Source organism: Carassius gibelio, chromosome B16, assembly GCF_023724105.1.
Source record: "Carassius gibelio isolate Cgi1373 ecotype wild population from Czech Republic chromosome B16, carGib1.2-hapl.c, whole genome shotgun sequence".
Classification (NCBI taxonomy): domain Eukaryota; kingdom Metazoa; phylum Chordata; class Actinopteri; order Cypriniformes; family Cyprinidae; genus Carassius; species Carassius gibelio.
The window spans coordinates 17237018-17257329 of NC_068411.1; the positions used below are offsets into that span (position 1 = coordinate 17237018).

At 37.5% G+C, this 20312-nt stretch overlaps 3 protein-coding genes across 5 annotated transcripts; 2 read left to right on the plus strand and 1 right to left on the minus strand.

Moving 5' to 3' along the window:
• Positions 1-712: 712 nt before the first annotated feature.
• On the minus strand, positions 713-13251 carry trim46a (tripartite motif containing 46a). Of its 3 annotated transcripts, XM_052578906.1 has the most exons (13): positions 13077-13251; positions 12884-12951; positions 10704-10959; positions 9638-9788; positions 8118-8316; positions 7178-7324; positions 6820-6915; positions 6001-6254; positions 5680-5801; positions 5234-5581; positions 3877-4106; positions 3007-3074; positions 713-2380 (listed from the first exon to the last, which is right to left on the minus strand). In XM_052578906.1, the coding sequence occupies exons 2-13, from the start codon at positions 12941-12943 to the stop codon at positions 1990-1992; spliced, it is 2322 nt and encodes a 773-aa protein (XP_052434866.1). In that variant the 5' UTR covers positions 12944-12951; positions 13077-13251; the 3' UTR covers positions 713-1989. The 3 variants fall into 3 exon arrangements, with proteins under 3 accessions (XP_052434866.1, XP_052434865.1, XP_052434867.1); XM_052578905.1 differs by having other exon boundaries at positions 12884-13251; XM_052578907.1 differs by lacking the exons at positions 713-2380; positions 3007-3074 and having other exon boundaries at positions 4018-4365; positions 12884-13251.
• A 788-nt stretch (positions 13252-14039) lies between these two features.
• Positions 14040-16124, plus strand: LOC127975110 (keratinocyte-associated protein 2). Its single transcript, XM_052578908.1, has 5 exons — positions 14040-14200; positions 15111-15265; positions 15373-15436; positions 15583-15649; positions 15779-16124. Exons 1-5 carry the CDS (start codon positions 14197-14199, stop codon positions 15894-15896), a joined length of 408 nt encoding a protein of 135 aa, XP_052434868.1. The 5' UTR covers positions 14040-14196; the 3' UTR covers positions 15897-16124.
• Positions 16125-18414: 2290 nt separating this feature from the next.
• Positions 18415-19897, plus strand: LOC127975111 (protein S100-A1). Its single transcript, XM_052578910.1, has 3 exons — positions 18415-18578; positions 19127-19279; positions 19498-19897. Exons 2-3 carry the CDS (start codon positions 19136-19138, stop codon positions 19669-19671), a joined length of 318 nt encoding a protein of 105 aa, XP_052434870.1. The 5' UTR covers positions 18415-18578; positions 19127-19135; the 3' UTR covers positions 19672-19897.
• Positions 19898-20312: the final 415 nt, after the last annotated feature.

The following is a 20312-nucleotide window of genomic DNA, read 5'->3' on the forward strand; positions in this document are numbered from 1 at the left end:
TCATTAATTACTCCCCCTTAAGTCGTTCCAAACCCTTAAGACCTTCGTTCAACTTTGGAACACAAAACCATCCCCTGACATTTCAGAGAGTGCCCCAGAACATAATCAGCATTGTTTACATTCAGTAAAGCGTGTGTATGCTAAATGTAAACAACGCTGATTACGTTCTGGGGTACTATCCCAAATGGTGGAAGACGGTAACATGAGGGGAAGAATTGTTGAATAAATTATGTTATTGTTTTCTTTGCGCACAAAAAGTATTTTCGCTGCTTTGTAAACTTCTAGTTTAACCGGATGTCACATAGATTATTTCACTGATGGCCTTTCTATGTTTCTGACCCTTGTTTGTGATAGTAATCCTTGCAGGATTTCATCAAAAAATATCTTAATTTGTGCTCCGAAGATGAACAAAGGTCTTAGGGGTTTGGAACGACATGAGGGTAAGTAATTAATGACAGAATTTTCATTTTTGGTTGAACTATCCCTCCAAGACCGGTTCACACAGATGTTTTTGTGTAGAGCATTGAAGTTTGGAGAGATTTCTTTTACCTTAAATCATTTTAGCTTTAGCTCTTAGAACACTGTGTCTATGTGAGCGCAACAGTGAAACATGTCCACCTAGCATGTTTTTGCATAGAAAACATAATGGAAAAGCTGCAGAGTGGAATGTATAGTGTGTTTTGTGTAAATAATACAAAATAATACAAGTGAGAAATGTTGATGCTTTATTTCACTTCTGCCATTTGTGACTTTTACAAACATTTTTCCAATTTTCAAAGGACCAGCATGTTTAAGAAATGCTACATAATATCCTCAACATCAATATAAATTCACACAATGAGACCTGAATCTGCAACAATGCGTCCAAATAGCAGAAAACATGGCCAAAACCAGAGCTTTCAGCAACTGTCTTTATTGCAATAACATATCGAACACTCACACACACACACACACACACACAATAAATACAACTGACATTCTGTATACAATTCAGAAATTCCCCATTAACAACACACTCTAATGACTGACAGTTGCACGGTCATAAGCAGCATCCATTTCTGAAATTAAACTTTGCCCGCTAAATTGTTGTCATCATACCCATTCTGCAAATGAAAAAGACATAACCATAGCAGTCATGATTATGAAAAAAAAAAAGTATGGGGTGTGTCTTGTTGTGTTTTGGAGATTATTATTTAGGACATTCAAATGGGAGAGTCGGTTGTGTAACACTAGAGCAGGCACCTGTAGAGATCTCACAAAAGCAGGTTCTTTTCATTACACGGTTGTTCTTTTAGTTTCGCTTACTGAAGGCATCCATCAGCCCTGTTTTGGCCCAAACAAACCAAACAGACAAGGTCTCTATGCACAGGACGTGTACTGACACCAATACAACATGTCCAACCAAAGGCTTCGCATCTTGGTTGAGCCTCAAAGTAGCAAGACAATTCAAAGACATTGGGAAATACTTAGAAACATGAAACTGATAAACAGGACAGCCATAAACTGTCTCAAATGGATTTGAATTGCAGTGTGATCACATTTCAAGGCATTGTTCCATTTCTGTAGAGCACAGACATTGTTAATGAACAAATCAAGATGTTTACTAACTATTAGCACACCCTTTTTATGCGGTTTGCATGCTAACAATGCTGAAAAATGAGTTTGTAAATAGCAAGGAACCATTTGCTTTGTGTCATGAGTGAACCTGAACCATACCTGATTTAATTTTTTGATTTTGTGGCCATAAAAACGATCGATTCCTTGTTATTTAAAATTGACCTACATGTTGTTAGCATGCTAAATGTCGTTAGCATCCATGACCACTTTTCAATGTCTATCCTTAGAAACTAAATGAATCTTAATATAAAATATCATTAGTCATTGCATCATTAGCTACGAAATAAGCAGGTAAACAAAGTTGATAGAAAACGATAAAAGAAGATTTGCTTAAAGGTGCTGATTTGACTTGTTTCAAAGCGATCAGACGGTTTAGTGACCCGTGTCTGTGGCACGTGTTTGGATGGTCACTCTTCTTGGTGGGTTCTGTTCTGTACTGTGATTGGCTATAAGCTCTTGCAGCTGCAGAGCACCTCCCCCAATGAAACAGAACGCTGGGCAAACAGGGGCCGAGCAATCAACAGACCCCTCCCACAACACTCGCAAAGAGTGCGCATCATAAAAAGTGAGCCGCCCTTTCTCGAAGTCCAGACACAGTCCAAGGCGAGGTGGTAAGGGGGCAGTGAGCGGGCCGCTAGAAGTGTTAGACGCCCCACACTTGGGTAGTAAGATCTTGCCCATGCCCATTGTGAGGAAACAGAATGGAGGAGCACTGTCCTGGGCGTCCTCTGCGCCGCTGTCATGACCACTGTCTGGATCGTACCTACGGTAAATAATGGAAGGAAAAAAACTTAAATCATCAAAAATATAGCCTAGGTAAGTCATCTTAAAGGGGTCATATGATGCAATTTAAATTTTTCCTTTCTCTTTGGAGTGTTACAAACTCTTGGTGCATAAAGAAGATCTGTAAAGTTGCAAAGACTAAAGTCTGAAATCCAAAGAGGTATTCTTTATCAGAGTTAAGACTCTGCCACGCCCCCCTAAAACCCCTCGTTTAAACACGCCCCCACATATCTATGTCACTCTGTGGAAATTTTTGTGTTATGTAGCCCAAATGTTCACGCATAGAAATAAGGCGTGGTTTCAGTAACCGCAGTTAGTGTTGAAGCAGCCATGTCAGGGAGATGATGTGTGTATCTAGACGAAAGTACTTTATTTGGCCTTCCGAAAGTAGATGCATTTAGGAATCTTTAAGATTACTTACAACAGAACAAACACATTTTATGGATGCCCATTTCATGGACCTTGGAGAGGAGGAAATTCTGTCTTTGCTATGACAGTCTGATGCTTCTGAATCAGATACTGTAAGTATTTTTGTTGTTGTTGTTAGTTTAAGTATTTGCTATTCAGTGTTCAAATGCAGAGTTTTGCGCATCGTCATGGACTCACCGTGGACTTGCCATGTCTTGTGGAAGATGGAACCACTCCTGAAGTTTTGCTTCAATACCCACTCCCACCTACACACAAATTAATTGATCTTATTATATGAAAATATATGAATATACTAAAATGCAATTCATAAATATAACTTGAATAAGTGACCCTGGACCACAAAACCATTCATAAGTTGCACAGGTATATTTGTAGCAATAGCTAAAAATGCATTGCATGGATCAAAATGATAGATTTTTCCTTTTTTGCCAAAGTCATTAGGATATTATGTTCCATGAAGATATTTAGTAAATTTCCTACCGTATATAATCAAAACTTAATTTTTGATTAGTAATATGCATTGCTAAGGACTTCATTTGTACAGCTTTAAAGGCAATTTTCTCAAAATGTAGATCCCCCCGCCCCCACCACCCACCAATAATGAATGCAATAAATAAATGCAAAAGTGTCAGTATGCTACAACAAAGAAAAAAATCTACATTTCAAAATTAAATCCTTGAAAATAATACTTAATTCAGTAATTTGTCATACTTTTCATATTACTTAACAGAAAAAAATCTACATTTCAAAATTAAATCCTTGAAAATAATACTTAATTCAGTAATTTGTCATACTTTTCATATTACTTAACAGAAAAAAATCTATATTTAAAACGTACTGTATATTATCTATTTTTGCAACAAAAAAAGAGAAAAAAAGTGCAGTACACTAGCTCTCAAACGAGGTAAATTTTCAACATTTAAAATGAATAATATACAATTTAAAATGAATAATAAATTCATAAAAAATGAAAACAAACTTTTGTAACATTATTAATGACTTGTCAGTCACTTCTGATCAATTCAATGTACTAATGTCTATGATGACCTTAACCAGATAGGATCCAGGCTCCACTGAGCATGCCCAGTAGTGTCGTCCCTGTGTGATGGACACATCGGCCACAAGGAGGTCAGAGGTGAGGTGACATGAGGTGAGCGCCCGATCTGCAGCCTGCAACAGAGTCATTCCAGGAACACTCCGGGCATATGTCTGCCCTTTCCCCAGTGCCACCCGCTCCGCATGTAGGCCCCAGCGGGAATCCAGGCAGAACGACAACACTGAGGTTGAGGTATGCAGGAGAAATGAAGAGGAGGAGAGGAGAGGGATGGAAAGGCCAGGTCATAAGGAGCAGAACACAAACAAAAAGAGGATGAAGGAGTGAGCACATAATTAAGAGACAGAGAGAGGAGGGTATATATGGATAACCAATAAAGGCAAGAAATGGGGTTGGAAATTTGGAGAAAAGAGGGAAACAAAGAGGACAGCAGGAATATTGTACATATTCAAGGACTTTAGGATTCAGAGGAGATCAAGCAGCTGATATATTCCAGTTAAACAGGAATACAAGTCAAAGAAACAGCAGAGATAACAGGAGCAACGAAGGTGGAGAATAACAGGAAACATCAGGAGAAATAATACAGAAAGAAGAGCAAAAATAGAAACATGTCAAAGAGTGTAGAAATATACTACTGATAAGCAACAGAATAATTATATGAGATAAAATTAAAAAGAATGTTATAGACCTCTAATAGCACAAGAAGATCAGTTTCAGGTTGACAGAATTGTGGGATGGATGGATGGATGGATGGACAAATGAGCCAACACAGATGACAGATGAGTTGATACAGATGGATGGATGAACAAGCAAACAAATGAACAAACGAACAAACAGAAAAATCAATAAATCAGTGAATGAATACATGGATGGATAGATAAAAGATACATCAATGGATCAATAAAACGGAGAGACGATGAACCTGTATGGATGGATGAACAAGTGAGTGAACAAACAGACAAATAATGCATGGTTGGATGAATAAAAGGAGGATGAAAGAATGAATTGATATAAACAAATGAAAAAATTAACAAAAAAAACTGAATGAATCAATAAATCAATGAATGAATACATTGATGGATGGATACATGGAGAATGGATGGATAATTAATGGATACCAGTAAGTGAATACATGATGGAAAAACATCAATGAATCTTTAAATGGATGGATAGACAAGAAAAACAAGTGGATGACAGACAATGTAAGAAGTAGAATGAGTGGAAAAGATGCAAAATAACAATGAAACATTCAATAATGCAATAAACTTGAGAGCTGGAGAAAAATAAATGTGTCTCTGATATTTTGAAGTGGTCCAGACTGAAGTGTGTTTGTATATTTGTGCATCTTACCCGGTGCAGGAGGTGTGTGTAGATACACCTCCTCACTGTACTCTCCAAACCCTGCTTTATTACAGCCTCGAACCCTCAGGACATACACACTGTCCATCTCTAGCTTGTCAATCACTGCACTGGTCCCGCCCACATCATCCAGACGCTGCCATGAACAGTGTGTGCCATTACTTCCTGAGCTTCCTTCAGACAAGACTCTGCCCCACAATGCTCCAGCTCCGCCCACTTTCCTCTGATACTCCACTGAGTAGTGCCAGGCGGGGGCGGAGTCCTGTGGGAGGCGCCAGCACAAATACAGCTGGTCATAGGCCAAGGTCTTTTGAGTATCAATCACAGGAGCCAATGGGGCTGCAGATGGAACAGAAGGGGTGGGATTAAATGCAATTACAAATGCATGTGCATTTAATTATTATATTTGACATAGAAAAGACAATTTTTATGAAAACCTTGTATAAAGTCCATGCTGCTGAGCGTTTTGAGTTCTCTGGAGACGTCCATCTGAAAGTGTCGGAATGAGGAATCAGCAGATAGAGAGAAATGCTGTAGATTTTCTATTGCTTTTACCAGTCTGAGGAGAAAAAAAGGGATAAATATCAACCTTTCTGTATACCAAGTGATTGTGTGTAACATAATATTCCCACATTTATGTTGTGTACTTTGAAATGTTTCTATGGAACCACACAAAAGGCTGTTGTGGGATTTGTATTCCATAAATAGCCAGATTGGCACAATCACAGCAACCCACACCCACAAACATACATTCTAACCTGCTGTGCGTGACTCTGGCGGCCTGCACGAAGCACGACTGGTCAGTTTCCTTAAGCAGCTCTTGAGTGTATGTGAGCAGCCCTGCGTTTTCCAGAAGACTCTGTTTTTCGGAGAGCTGTGCATTCAGAGTTCCTGCTCGCTGCGCACGAGCCCCCTCCAGAAACATGGCCAAGGCCCCCTGACGCTCTGCCAGCACACCGCGCAATTCACTCACACACTGATTCAGCTGCTCCTTAGCCACTGCGCTGTTCACCTGAACACAGAGGTACGGAGAGTTAACAGGACAGCAGTAACAGGACAGCAGTCTCAATAATAATAACAACAATAAAAACAGACATTTTAATTAACTATTTATATATTTTCGTAAATTTTCATAATGAACCTTGGCCATGCACATTTGGCCACAATCATTTGGCCACAATCACACACATGCACAGACATAGACATATATATAAATTATTAGAAAACTAGTATTTTCACCAGCTAAAAAATGGTTTTAAGTAAGTTGTTTTTATCTTTTTTTTTTGTAGTGTATCAATAGGAAATATTAGTTTACACTAAACATTAATTTTGCCATTAACTGTTATAATCCAGTCAGATTTCTCTGACAACAGCCATCGTGGATGATCATCATCCAGTCTGTCTGGAATGACATGAAGAAACAGAACAAAGTAGATTTTCTTTATAAATTAACTTCAAAACTTCACAAGTTCCATTATTCTTTTATTTTGACTGGAAAAATCACTCCCCACTCCACACTACTGTGATACCCTGAAATGAACAGGTGTCTCACAAACACTAAAAGTATAATTGTGTACCTCAGTCTGAGCGATGCCGCTCTCTACTTGGGTGATCTGTGCCTGAACAGACTCCTGATTGGCCAAGATGTAGTTCATCTCCTTGGTGATCTTCTCCTGTGATTTCCCAACATGGAGAATTATGAGTTACATTAAGCACTAACAACACTGTAGAGCTTCTGCTAGAGCTGCCTGGTCATTGAGAGGAATTCCTCTTCTCTCTGCCCTTGATCATTCAGAGCATTGCAGGGCTAGAGCTTAGAAAGATTAGCCCAAATAACCATTTTATACAGGAAAGAAGGGAATGTTGGGCATTAATTATAATGTTTATAGTCTAATGCCTATAGAGCACATAATGATTAAAAACAGGAATGAATACCTTTAGAGTTTGATAAGCCAGCGCAATAGGCATGATTTTGTGTCCACTGTGGGCTCGACGGAGTTTACAAAGTGAGCATAACAAACGCTGACATGACCTGCAGTAAAACTGCAACCTCTCCTGCTCGTGCTCCACACACACTAATACCTGCAAGTGAGAAAGGAAGAACGCAAGAGAAGGAAGAGAAATGGGCAAGGAACAAGTTCAAGAGGAACTTTTGAGACCATAATAGTTTATCAAAAATCATCTGTGTTGATTACTGCGGAAAAGGACAATATTTGAATATTATTTGCATGGGATTACGTTTAAAATAGATAAAAATAGATAAAAGATAATAGATAAAAATAGACAAAAGAATCCACTGAAAAAAGAAATAAAAATAATACAAAATACAGTTGTGGGACAGTAAGATTTTATTATTATTATTATTGTTGTTGTTTTTGAAAGAAGGCTTTTATGTTGCACTTATGTTTTAAATATACAGTAATATTGTGAAATATTATTACAACTTAAAATAACATTTTTCAATTTTCCATTCCAATATATTTTAAAATAAGATTTATTCCTGTGATGGCACAGTTGCATTTTCAGCAGCCGTTACTGCATGATCCTTCAGAAATCATACTAATATGCTGATCTGGTGCTCGAGAAACATCTCTTGCTGAAAACAACTGTGCTGTGTAATATTTTAAGCAGTGACACAGTAGTATTTTTGCATGTATCTTTGATAAATCCAAAGTTCAAAAGAACAGCATTTATTAGATATACTAATCTTTTTTAACATTATAAATGTCTGTTCTCTCACTTTTCGTGAATTTAATGCATCACTGTTGACATCAGGGGAACCTAAATCTCAAAACAGGAATTTATGAGGACTCAAAGATTCTCTCTCTTTATGATGGTGTTGATCCTCTCTCAGAATGACCCTGTGTGCTTTTACCTTGGGTCTGAAGTTGTGTGTGGGCAGGATGTGTTCGTGTTGGGCTCGCGGTGTGCCCCAGGGGTGGTACAGCTTGAAGCACTCGTTACAGAAGTTGGACCTGCAGTCAGCGCAGCCTTTGGTGGCCTCCAGAGCCTGAGGAGGCTTGCAGAACTGACACATGACTGCCATGCTGCCGAGACTCACTGCGTGTCTGAACCTGCACACGTGAACAAAGAAAGACACCAGTCATCTACTGCGCATTCGAAAAGAATAGCATCAGGCTAATCTGGAAAGTAAACACGTATGGCTTGGGTTACATGTATGCATGCTTGTTTAATTGTATTATATATTTGTATGTGCACATAGACTATAGCATGTGTGTGAGGGTGGTGCATTTTATAATATAGATGCATCTCAGCTGCCCAAAGCATCCAGATCCCCAGTTTTCTAACAGATGTTCAACCCTCAAGTGTTCACCCTCGATGTGAAATAAAAGATTAATATATTACATACCATTAGATTTTTATTATAGATGTTAAAAGGAAAATCATGTCCTTATTTGAATCATTGAACAGGCTAACATACATGTTTTAAATGTCTTTTTAATGTTTCGTTTCGTTTTTACATTCCTTAGCACATCTTGTGCCAGACTCGATCAGTCATATACGAAGCTCCACGCATGACATGTGGAAGAAAAAACAGATCTTGTTGCTATGATTAAAGAAAAGTTCACAGGATTTATTAATCTGTGCCCATGTTATACTCTTTTTTTTATTCTTCTTCATTTTAATGAAATCGTGGCCGCGCTATACTAATTAATTATTTTAATGTATTTCAATTTTAATGTAGCACAATAGGGGCCATGATTTAACTAAAACATCAGAACAATAAAAATGATAATTGGTCACATTACATTGACATCACAATGTTACAATGACAAACAACTGTTTGCTGTTTTACTGTGCTGCAGCTAAATGCATCATATTTTAAAAGATGCTGATATAATGTACATAGAATAGCGACAACATTTCAGGCTGTTTTTCACATTAAGCCAAATACCTGGAATAAATTGCATAACTGGTTTTATGTTGTTACATACTGTTTATATGGTTAATATATTGTTCAAACATTTCTAATTTGTGTTCCATGGAGGAAGGAAAGTTATGCAGGGTTTGAATCTTGAATTTTCATTTTTGAGTTAAATATTTTTTCTTTTGCTTTCTTTTTTGGTCGAGTTCAGAATGGCAGCCATGCATGCTCTTTACTGTAAGGAAGACACTAAATATTTTTCTATCTCTGTCTGCTTTTCTCTTCTTCATTTTGCCATGCCAGGAGTGATTTCTTTGGTCCACGTACTCTGTATACTATCAATCTCTTTGGTGATGTGTCTATGAATAGGTGCAAGCAAGTTCAGAACATCTCAAGGGTTCAAAACCAGTGGAACAACATTTCTCCATTGTACAGCGCAGTTACTGGAATTCATTTTTGAATGTAGCAGGAATTTTGAGGAAGTGTGTTTGCGTGTGAGAGAGAGAGACCTCTCTACTATGCGCTCCAGCGTGAGGTTTCTCAGACAGTCTGCAAGCCCTCTCTCTCCCAGCTCCACATCTTTTCTGCAAGTAGGACAGGGGAACAGCATGATCACAGGTGGGGTGTCTTTACGCCTGCGTCCTGGATGTGTCCCACACACTGCACAAGAGAGAGAGATACAGTTCGAAAAAGCTGTTTCCAACATTAAATCTTCTTTAAGCCCCAATAAATCTAAGCCAGGAAGAAGAAAGGAAAAGCTAATCAATGCAGAAAGAGAACAAAATCCAGAGGCCCGCTGTGTGCTGACACATTGAGAATCAGCCCTTAACGACGGCTGCTATATTTAAACACACACTCACCTGCAAAGCATTGCACAGATGCAATACATCTGAATGATACAGTAACATTATAAACATCTGCGCAGAGCTAACACTATGCTGCTATGTCTACAATTTAAATGCTTTACATGTTGAAAAAATATATTAAGTTGAATTAAATGAAATCGTTTTAAAATATTATAATTATAACAAATCAATATATTCAATTTGCATGCTGTCATGTTTCATTAAATTTGTCCAAATGATTTAATTAAATAAAAAAGCAATGTAATTACTCAAACTGTTTTACAAATAATATTAATCAAAACTATGCTGTTGTCAACATTTAAATGTTTTTTAAATGTTTTGAATGTTTTAAATATGTAAAGTTTAATTAAACAAATAATTAATTAAAATAAAAAAATAATTTTAGAAAAATATTGTATTTATAAAAATATTATATAATGACTGAATTACATTATATATATATATATATATATATATATATATATATATATATATATATATTACAATTATAATTACAAAGTTTACTGCATTTTGGATCAAATAAATGTACTCTTGGTAAGTAAATCCAAACTAAACATTTTAATGGTATAGTGTACAGTTTAGTGTTCAGTATAAAAATACTTGAGTTACCTATTAATTGACAAATCAAAATCAAGCATCCCAAACTGCCATTTAATAAAATGTCAGCCCACTTGATTTCGATCTTGTGTCTGGTAATGAACATACAAACCTGTTCTGATCACCCGGTCTAGCCGGTCTGTTTTGGGTGGGGGCCGGCGTGTCTGTCGGGGAGAGCGTGTGATGGGGCTTGAGGTGGGAGTGTTGGGCTCTGGGGGGAGTTCGGGTGGAGGGTATCCTCTCTGAACCAAGACTTCTGCCGCACACAGCACACACACGCTGTGCATACAAGGCAACACTATCGGCTGCTTCACCATCTCCTCACACACTGGACAGTGCAGCTCTCGCTCTATGCTCTTCATATTGGACTAGACAGAGAAAGAGTCAGAGTTAAATAAACAATTAGCAGAAGAAAACATGCAATCAAACATTATGTTGATATTTATAGACATAGATCAAAGCCATATATCCTGGCAAAAAATAGTTAACTCTTGATGTTGTATGTGTAATTTCATGGTTTTATTTATTTATTTATTTTTGTAGCACTGTAGATTTTAAAGAAACTATATTTGGAGTTAATTTCTTGTAAGGCTCTTGTAAGGTAAACAATATGGAAATAGGTTAGTCAGAACTCATAAAGGTCAGGACGTTTGCATATCAAACATCAACACACACACAAACAGCCGTATTGTTTATTAAAACCGCAGTCAACACTTTCTTTTTCTTATTATTTTTAACAAATGATAGTTTCGCTGTATTGGAGTCACAATGGAAATCCTTGCATGCAACATTCAAATCATAAGTTACAAACAATATGGTTGATATTTGCAGCATTGTATTCATAAATAAATGAAAGATTTGTGAGTTGTTTTTGACTGAGCAATCTGTTCAAATGTAGTAATCTAGATCTTTCCGAGAGGAGTGCGCAAATGCAACTCAAACATTTCACTCCTCAAACTGGAAAAACTTGATACTGGCATCTGAAGATCAAGGTTACAGAAATCTTGATTATTTACATTCCAACCTGAGCTTCATATTTGGTATTAACTTAATAGATTATAATTCCAAGTTGATCACAGCCAGAAAACAATTCAAGTTTATTTGTATAGCGCTTTTTACAATACAACAACAAGAAAACAACCATAATAAAATTATACACCAGGGAATCTAAATGAAAGAATTCATAAGAGATCTTGAAGAAGAAGAAGAAGATTAATTTTCTTTACATGGGAACTGGTTTTGAATAATAACTTCAAAGGCAGACTTACTGTGTGAGCTCTGTGTTTGTTAACTGATGGGCTGTGCTTTTATTGAAGCTGTCAGTCCACCTAATTTAAAAAATGATGTTTAACATTGTAATTTCTGCTGGAAAACGTCATTATGATTGTTCTTAATTCAATTATAGTTGTTCACTACGAGCTACTGTACGTCTTGTGCCTTTGTTTTGTTCGTATTTTTGCAAAGAAAATGCTGACACACTCGTCCTAACAGACAGGTGCTTAGCTCATTTAACTGGTTAGCAAGGTGATCTTGACCTGCCTGCCATAAAACCTACTAAACCAGCCCGAGAGACCAGCAAATCAATTTGTGGTTATTTTTAAGCCATTTCTCCCACAGCTGACAGCTTTTACATTTAATTTAGTCAATATACCATTCAAATAATTAAATTCGCCTATCCGTCTTTATCCCACGTGCACCTCACGCAGTCGTATCTCTCGAGGCCCCCGCGCTCTCACATCCCGTCTCTATGGCAACCATGCATCCTCTCGATCGACGCTGATAAGGCCTTTCACCTTTTCTTGGATTTAAAAAGCCTTCTCTATTTTTCCTTCAAGTCATTAGATCAACCGATCTGTTGTATACAAGTTTGATAAGCGTCAACACGATTCTCAGGTAGACAAATACAGCGGTATTCAGTATTGAATGAACGGTGAAATAAATACGCGTGCTGTTCTGTTATATATCAGGCCTCGACGAGAGAAAGCAAATGCATCATAGGATATAACACCAGAGGCAAATCAGTAAAAAGAAAAGGATGAAAAATAGCCTACAGCTACTCGGTTTCTGCTTACAGGTGTTTTCCCTACATTCCGAGGAAAGGATATGCATGCTCTCAATAAAGAATGAGGTTTTTATTTATTTTAACGCTATTTTCTATTTGGTTATGAAAAACACTAAAATGTCCCAATTCTTAGAAAGATTGCGTGCGTTCGCGTGTTAAATAACAACCACATGCAAATGCCGAATAATGTGCAAATATGTGGTTTTGACGATGCAAATGTATCTACTTACGCTGATGCGCACGAGAGCGTCCATGATGGATGTAAAGGTTTGCAGCTCCGCGTCTGCCATCGCTGGAACTATGCCGGAGGATAAAATTATAACAAATGAAATAATGCTACTGGCGAGCGACCTTTTCTATTTATAGAACCATCAAAAACAACTAGCAGCTTAATAAGACCAGGACACCTCGAAATAATGGTACCTGCGACTGAAATTATAAGGATATTAATTGTGCATAATATATATCTGAGAGGTCCAATTTAACGCAGTCCATTTTGATTTGGGGGGTTTCCAACAGTGCTTGCTGTGGTCTGTTCTGATGGATGTCGAGCCATCCATGTAGTCGATGGATGTTGTGAGATGCTCGGGGGGAGATCACTACAGAGCATGCGCAGGGATGCTGAGCGCGCGCACAGTCAGGAGGAGCAATATAACAGGCAATGATAATATAATATAATATAATATAATATAATATAATATAATATAATATAATATAATATAATATAATATAATATAATATAATAAATTATTTTTAAAGTGTGTATTTTGCTTTTGATCTTATAGTTGTTAAATATATGCATGTACACGTTTGTAAGTGTTTCAAGACAATTGTCTTCTAAAGGCTAAAAGGCTACCCACGAAAAATCAATTCCAGGGACAAATGTATATAATAAATATAATAAATATAATAAATAAATATAATAAAAATATTTATCCATTCATTGTATGTGACTGGATGTTGTACTCGCTTCTGCCCGCTAGATGGCGCTAGTGTTGTGGAGGAGCTCGGGTCGCTCTTGGAACGGTTTTTAGACGTTAGCGTCGCGTCATCTTTGCTCTGTTGCTAAAGCATGCAAGATCAAAATGGCAGGAGTATTGGGTGGATCAAGATAAAGGGAGGCATTTATATAATATACAACCAGAAGTGGGACAGAGTGTAGGAGTAGAAGAGAAGAAAGTATAATTACACGGTTAAGAATAGGACACACAGGGCTCAATTCAACAGGGAAAGAAACCAGCTTTTTCAGTCACTCAGAATTGACAATCAGAATAATTTTACAATGCATGGTTTGTTAGGGAAAGCATCCAGTAACATTTATCAATGTGTTATAAAGTTTCTTAGCGACACAGACTAAACCAGAAGGATTAAAAAAAATCAAATATTTCCTGATTCACACTCCAGCCCAGTCTGTGGCGGTAAAGCACCGTTAAGTTGGTTTGCCAACTAGCATAAACATAAAAGAAGAAGATATTTGCTCTGTTGGCCCTGGGACTAAAAAATTGAGTTAAACCTGTCCCTTTACCTTACACAGCTGTCAAACATGGGTGAGTGTAGCATCTATATGAATTATTCGGGATAAATCATGTTCTGTGATTGGCGCTGTTCTATCGGCTAGTTTGCACGCATGAATATGAAATACAGATAACATTAGTTCACTCGCTCAAGTGAACTGTTAGCCATTTATTGCAAAAATAGTTGCCTGCTGCAGATCGTCATTTAAATAACTTTGAAAACATTAGCAATGTGTTTAAATGTGTTAGTTTCGTCCCTTTCTGTTTAAAAATAAAAAAACACAAAACAATCTGAATGAGGTTTAGCCCACCGGTAACGTTATCACATGCTAAAATATTTCATACGTTTTCAATCGCCTTTCGGCACAGTATTTGTAGAAAAGACAAAATCACAAGAATAATAACATAAACTTAGTGGAGGCCTACTATTTATATAAGTAAATAAGCATTAAAAACCCACAAAAGATGAACATTGCAGCTACAGTGTTTGTTTCCACACGGAACGCGTTGAAGAGCGAAACGTTACACTGACGTGTCAAACATTTCTTGCAGATTCGCCGGTTTCGGAATTGACACATAATACGACTTTCCCCTTTACGTTTGTTTGTTTGTCTTCGTTTTTGTATAATAATGTTTTTTTTTCTGTGAGATTAAAAGATAATCAGTTTTTTTTTTATCGCTCACGTTCCCGATTAGAACTCTTCCTTATCCGTCAAAAACAATAGCTTATTTTTTAATTTTTATTATTTTAGAATTCTTTCTTTAATATAATGAATTAATATTAATTTCAGATAAGTTAAAACTTCATCTCAGTGCAAATTTGAAAATACCTTTTTAAATCTTTCTTTCTAAATAAATTATATGAATGAAAACTAATAGTAATGTGACAGGTTATAGTAATATTCCTTGATTTTTAGACCGCTCTTTCTCTCTGTTTCTACAGCGGTGAACACAAGCACGTCCCTGGTGTTGTCCAGTCTGCTGTCGGTGCTAGTGTTTGCAGGAATGCAGATGTTCAGTCGGCAGCTGGCCTCTTCAGAGTGGCTGACAATCCTGGGGGGCTTCCTGGGATCTGTGCTGTTTGTCTGCTCTCTTACTGTATCCTTCTCCTGCTTTGTCATGCACGCAGCCCTAGTTTGTGTAACTTCTGCATTATTTAAGTGTTGCACATCTGTTTTCTGTTAGTTCTTAACCTGCAATCACAGGCTTTCAGTAACCTGGAGAACCTCGTCTTTGGCAAAGGCTTCCAAGCCAAAATTTTCCCAGAGAGTAAGTTCGGGAAAGAATATGCACAAGACTGTTCGTAAACCTTATATTGTCTGGTGTATCATCCTCCAAGCCTGCAGGAAGTTCAAATGAATACACTATACATCAATAGTTTGGTCTGGTCTGATAAAGATTTCATCTGTCTTTAGTTGCCTTGTGCCTGTGCCTCTCTCTGTTCGCATCTGGTTTGGTGCATCGCGTGTGTGTGACAACATGGTAAGTCAGACGATATTACTTATGTTTAAAGTAACGGATTGCCACAGGAAACCCACTTCACCTTTTTGAACTTCATATCTAATTGGCCAGTTAGTTTTGCTCTTTTATTCTCTTTCCTCTCTCATATAGCCTGATCTTCTCTGTCTTGGCTCTGTACTACATCAACAAAGTGTCAGCCGCTCTTTACCAGGCTGCACCCGCTCCGACTCCCACCAAACCCACCAGCAAGGGCAAAAGGAAGAACTGAGTTGCTTACCTCATCCCATTATTATCACAGTCACCCATTCCTCTTCCATATCGCAGTGTGCTGAAGAGTCAAAATCTGATGTGTCTGCCAACAGCAGACTTTTTTTTTTATCCATTCCATTCACACTGGAAGGTGACTAAACACATATTGTCATAGATGTGTGATTTTTGGTTCTGTTTACAATTTTTTTTGTTTAAGGGGTTTGTTATTAAAAGTTTATCAAAAGAATACTTTAGCCATTTTGCTTATTTTCCTTGTTTTTAGACTCCAGATTACTAAAGGTGCATTTACATTAATTGTTACTCACAGACTGCATCCAGACAGAAATAGGAATCTGTTAAACCGGGAGACTCACACAGATGTGTAAAGGCTTGCCATGCAGACATGGAGCTCATTTTTGTGACCGCACCTTAACCCACAAAGTGTTTTCATTGTTCTGGGTTCTCCATCCATTGTGTATGCTAAACTGTGTTGGCTAACTGCCTAAGGCCTAACAATGCATCCTGGGACTCTCAGCTGACTCAGTCCTGGTATTGACCCTGAAAAAAAAAAAAAAATCATTTTCCACTTTCTATTTAACTTACTAAGTCCTTCGAAGGACAAACTGCAGATAAGGATAAAATTAGCATGGAATTAAAAATATGTGCTTCTAACAGCTGAAGCTCACCCACATATTTGGTCAATGTGTTTTAATTTAAACCATATACCGGTAGTGAAACTGTTATCGGCTGAAATAGTTCTGTAGGCTGTATAAACACAGGCACTGAATTTTCAGAAGGACAAAACTCATGCAAGTCTATTTCTGAGTTTCTGTGGGTTTTTAAAAGGTCTTAGAAAGTACTAATTTGTCCTTTAAGGCTTAAAATGAAGGCCTTAAAAGGTCTTCAATCAAGAAATCAGTCATGCCATTACATGATGAATCCACTTTTCCAATGCAAATATCGAAACATCTTTAAATCAAGATACAGTTACTTAAGATTCAAACTGAACATATGAATTCTTATTTTTTATACAAATTCAACAAAAATTAAGTGAGTTTATGCTTAAAATATAAATATCTGTCAATGGATTATGAAAACTTTAGTCTGAGCCCATTAGCAGATACTTTTTCTTGTTAAACATTTATAATAAAACAAGACTTTTTATCCTGCCATTTTGCTTCTCAAATAAATGTATTTCGATTGAAGTATCTTTAGACGTTTCCACTGGAAAAGATTAAAATACTGCTGATTATTTCCATATTCTAGTGGTTGCAAGCAGAGCTAGTTATTTCTTGTATGAAAAATGTATTAAATTGAATAGAAATATATTGGAAGTTGTATATACAAACTTGAAAGTGTTGCTTATACAAGACATTTAAAGACCACTCACATATTGTGCTCTACTCAATTTATTCAGTACAATTTCTTTACTCTGTCTTAAAAAGGCTCAAATGTAGGCTACTATAATTAAAACAGCAAAAACCCTGACTATAAATGTATGTCTTTTCTGAATGGACCGATGCTGTAGTTGCAAACGCTTTGTGTGTGTGTCCTCCTTTCATTAATGAATAGATGTATATCTGTGTTAGCCTTTTGTAGAACAAAATACTAGTTAGGCCAATTAAAAAAAAAAAAAAAAAAACTCGTCATGCTGTAGCTTAAAAAGAATTCTGAGAGGATTGTGGTTGTGAAAACCCCTCAGAGCTGCTCTTGCATGGAATTCACCATGTTACTATGACAACACAATCACGCTGCTCAAAACACCATGTGTCACCCACCCATGACCGCTCGCTCTCTTCCTCTTTTCCTCACCATGTACTGATAAACATTCCGTTTAGTTTCCAAAGGGATAAACTAAAGATGCCCGAGTAACTTTCTCTTTATTTTGTCTGGGGGAATACAGATTTATTAGTTCTGTTGAAATGAATGCATGAATTCCAGCTAAACATTCTGTGCTCTCTCCTGGTATGTGCAAGAGAGTGTATTTTCTTACATAGACTCAATGGTAGAGGCACATCCTGTGTGCTGGGTAGAGACATCCCCCTCATACCTACTTTTCAGACCTGAACGAGACTTGTTACACATACAAGACAGCAGCCCTACCCTTAAAAATAATGCCCTGGCAAGTATCCTTTTCAGACATATTTCCCAAATTGGGAGCAAGACAAGCTGTTGTGTCGTAAGGTGAAATACATTGTGAAAGCTTTGAGTCACTCAATTGTGAAATGGTGGAAAGGCGTGAGAGCTGTTCCTGCATATATTCTATACATTTTTTATTCAACATAAAAGTATGAGAGTATTGACATGAAGGCTGCTTTTAGCTGGTTTGTTATTGTCCAGCTGGTTTCAAGTATTCAGGAAACCAGAGCAACAAACCATCTTAGGTAAATTTAAGGCGTGTTCCAGCAAGTTTTTTTAAGTGTGGAATTTCTCATTTATGAATATCTAACAAGAGGATAAGTATATCCATTTCCATACATAAACTCACGTCCACTATCACGTTTGGATTGTAGGTCTCGGTCAGCGTTTTCTGTGGCTTTAAGCCCTAAACAGAAGTCCTCGCCCACAGACTCACCCAACCTCACACTCATCATTCGGGTGGAGCCCCGTTATAAATTCCTTCTCTCCTCCTTGACCAGCTCTTGCACGAGACAGTCAGTTCATTCTTTCATCTTCAGGTGACGCTCTTCATTTTATCCTCGTAAGTACGCAATCCTTTACTATTCAGAAACTACGTTATATTTAAATAAGGGCGTAGTACAACTTATTTTACCTAATGAGAGAACTTTTTGAGAAAAGTTTCTACTGTAATATTGTAAGTTATGGCTACTTGTTAAGCGTTAGTGAGACAAAACTTTGAAATACGAAAATACTTAAAGATAAGCCCCCGAATGTGACGTAGGCTGTGTGTGGATGCACAGATTCTATGGACGTCAGCGTCATTTACGTAATAGATTTTAAACTTTACAGGTAGATTAACAGTTCGGTTTATATAACTGCTATTAATACTTAAATAGTTGAAAAATTTACATCAGCATATACTGTTATTAAATGCCTTAATTTGTATTGCATCTACTTGGCATGACGGTCGGTGGGTATTGCTCACACTTTGGCTTATTTCCAAATGGAAAAATCCACTAGTGGTTCAGTCTGCCCACTAGGAGGAGAACAATGGGCTGTTTGCACACTATTCAGTTTGATTAAGGAATGAAACACTCAAATAAACGAATACATTTTCTCTCACTGTAGACAGTCACAATGCCGTCTGAACTGGAGACAGCAATGGAGACACTGATCAAAGTGTTTCACCGTTATGCGAGCAAAGACGGTGTAAAGACATCAACTTTAAATCGCAAAGAGCTCAAAATGCTGATGGAGACAGAGTTGTCCAGCTTTCTGAAGGTAGGCTACAACATTCCATCTGTTCTTGCTAACACCCAGGGCGGGGTATCTCTAAACATAGGCTCGGGCCCTGTGATGATCGGGGCCCGCTATGGTGTAGCAAAAGTTTGGGCTCTGCTCATCTTTCAGATCTTTCAAAATACTTTACTCCATTTCTTTGGAAAACTACTTCCATTTGTTCTGTTTTAAACATGTACTTCTTGTCTCTTCTACTGCAGTCTCAGAAGGACCCTGCTGCGATAGACAAGATTATGAGGGATTTGGATGCAAATGGTGATGGAGAGGTGAATTTTGAAGAGTTTGTGTCTCTTGTGGTGGGCCTGTCCATTGCCTGTGAACAACTCTACCAGATGAACCTGAAGCAAGGGGCAGGGGGTGTCAAAAAGCATTAAAAGATGACTGTTCTGTGATTTTGTTAATAGAGATTAAAAGCCACCTGACTTGATTCGAAGTTGTTACTACAGTGTCACTTCACTGTATGTATGTAAAGGAGGATGATTTTTTATTTTTGTTAATTTTATTTTCAAATTTTTTGTAAGTTTTAACATTAGACACAAAAGAAATCATCCACAGGAGTCCTGTAAGTTCCACCACAGAAATAAACACTTTGTTTATAAACTGGTTGTTTCTTGTCATCCTTTGCTTCCATGCTGTTCAGAGTCGGATTCAGCAATTCTTTACAAAGTTATAAAGATGTCATGTCACCCGTTTTCTTTCAGTGAGACTCATTCTAGAAAATGGGTGCCATTTTTTCCCTCATTTGCACAAACAACTTATAAGAAGTATGAGCATTAAAATATATTTACTTTTCACAAGTGCTAGGCCTTTAAAGTAAAATAACCCAGTAAGCATTGTTATTTCTGCAGTGACGTGACATTCAGCCAGGTATGGTGACCCATACTCAGAATTTGTGCTCTGCATTTAACACATCCAAAGTGCACACACAAACCGTGAACACATACCCGGAGCAGTGGGCAGCCATTTATGCTGCGGCACCTGCGGAGCAGTCGGGGGTTCAAGGCCTTGCTCAAGG

Excerpts from the sequence above, each read along its gene's own strand:
- trim46a (XM_052578906.1), bottom strand. The coding sequence starts at position 12,943 with ATGGCAGACGCGGAGCTGCAAACCTTTACATCCATCATGGACGCTCTC. Across the intron at positions 7,325-8,117 it reads CACACAACTTCAGACCCAAG|GTATTAGTGTGTGTGGAGCA; the intron begins GTAAAAGCACAC and ends TCTCACTTGCAG. Across the intron at positions 6,255-6,819 it reads GCGGCATCGCTCAGACTGAG|GTGAACAGCGCAGTGGCTAA; the intron begins GTACACAATTAT and ends CTCTGTGTTCAG.
- LOC127975110 (XM_052578908.1), top strand. Across the intron at positions 15,266-15,372 it reads TGTTTGTCTGCTCTCTTACT|GCTTTCAGTAACCTGGAGAA; the intron begins GTATCCTTCTCC and ends CTGCAATCACAG. Across the intron at positions 15,650-15,778 it reads CGCGTGTGTGTGACAACATG|CCTGATCTTCTCTGTCTTGG; the intron begins GTAAGTCAGACG and ends TCTCTCATATAG.
- LOC127975111 (XM_052578910.1), top strand. The coding sequence starts at position 19,136 with ATGCCGTCTGAACTGGAGACAGCAATGGAGACACTGATCAAAGTGTTT. Across the intron at positions 19,280-19,497 it reads AGTTGTCCAGCTTTCTGAAG|TCTCAGAAGGACCCTGCTGC; the intron begins GTAGGCTACAAC and ends CTTCTACTGCAG.